This window comes from Macrobrachium nipponense, chromosome 2, assembly GCF_015104395.2.
Source record: "Macrobrachium nipponense isolate FS-2020 chromosome 2, ASM1510439v2, whole genome shotgun sequence".
NCBI classification, from domain to species: Eukaryota; Metazoa; Arthropoda; class Malacostraca; order Decapoda; family Palaemonidae; genus Macrobrachium; species Macrobrachium nipponense.
The window spans coordinates 78032108-78033642 of NC_087201.1; the positions used below are offsets into that span (position 1 = coordinate 78032108).

General features: G+C 36.0%; 1 protein-coding gene across 2 annotated transcripts in view; it reads left to right on the forward strand.

The window, feature by feature from the left end:
• The window catches only part of LOC135220687 (neuropeptide F-like), an 81771-nt gene extending 80558 nt beyond the window's left edge, over positions 1-1213 (forward strand). For both annotated transcript variants that reach the window (XM_064258069.1, XM_064258068.1), the window contains one exon: positions 648-1213. In XM_064258069.1, the coding sequence (XP_064114139.1) occupies positions 648-695 (48 nt within the window). In that variant the 3' untranslated portion in view covers positions 696-1213. The remainder of the gene's footprint in view (positions 1-647) is intronic.
• Positions 1214-1535: the final 322 nt, after the last annotated feature.

Here is a 1535-nt window from a genome sequence, read left to right on the forward strand (position 1 = left end):
CATTTTAAAACAATTATCATGATATTCCGTAATCTGCGAAAAAATAGATGAACTCAAATTAGACGCAATGTCTATTTACATAAATTAACCTGCCATCTGACAGCTTTTCTGCCGCCAGTTGGCTAATCAATTGGAAAACTGTTATATGATCATTCATGCTTGAAAACAAAACCTAATCATTTGAAATAAACTATATTTCCAAACAGTGTACAAAAAAACAAACACGTTTACTTCTTGTTTGGTTTGCGGGAGCCACGTCATGTATCCTGTAATGCATTTCTGTATCTTTCCTGATCTCTGTGCTCGTAAATAATTTCTCCATTAATGTCATCTCTCTACCTTTAAATACGCTGCTTGGATGAAAATGAAGAAAGATAAGATTAGAATGTATCCTCTATTAAGATAGGGTTAATTACCTCACGTTTACAGAATCTGGGAGATATTACTAAAACTAAGCCATGTTATATCATTTTTATACACAATATTTTAATTGATATATCCTCTATATTTTTAAGCTATGAATTTGTTTTCGTTTTTTGGGGGAGGGGGCATTACTTAACCAATGTTGAGATTAATAGGGATTCTTTTTTTTTATTGGTGTAGATGAAACGATTGCTCTGAAAGGAAATTGTCTTTTACTGTTGCAGATGGAAGCCAGCGAGAGACTGATGGAGACTTTGGCACGCAGGAGGTGAATTCCCTTACATCACCACTGCTCTGTGAAGTCGCTACGACGCCTCCGCAAATTTTCATCCAATCAGCTACCGCCAAAGATGGCTTAGAGCCAATCATCATCCGAGCTGCCCACTTATCTTCTCCAGCCAATCTGCGTCTTTGTTTACATTTTACATTTCTCTTCTGACTAATTTATCTCTCTCTCTCTCTCTCTCTCTCTCTCTCTCTCTCTCTCTCTCTCTCTCTCTAAAATGCACAAATATCGATGTATGAAATGACGTGGTGACGCACCAGCTGGTAGGAGGTTTCACATTTAAAAAATATATAAATTAATATATAGACCTATAGAAGACAGACAGATCCAGCCCCTTCGTACCAGCTAGGGCGTCATCTATGAAGTCAAAATTCCAATTTTTTTCTCCTTTCATTATTCTTCAGCCTTCATATAATTTCCCTGCCCTACTCACTAAAACTTTGTAGTGTCCTAATAATGAAAATAAAAATGCACGTTGTGTATTAAATGTGGTACAGCATTGAATTTCATTTTTATTCCTCCTGAAATCTAACATGCTGCAAATATCTGAATGAAACCAACTACCATCAGGCCTTCTGGCCAAACATTATCACTCGAAAACATAATAATATCTTAAATATATAATAATATAAACCTACTGGATATTGTTATACAGCCTCTATGTATAACGAATTCAGAAATGAACGCAGTGTAATGCTGAGTTTGAAGATCCTTAGTAGGAGGTTTTGTAATGGGACTCACTATTGGCGAAGAGGAAAAGGATGGAACCAGCAATTTTGGTCAACGTTTAATAGAAAACATCGGAAACACTCTCGGTTTTTTACTT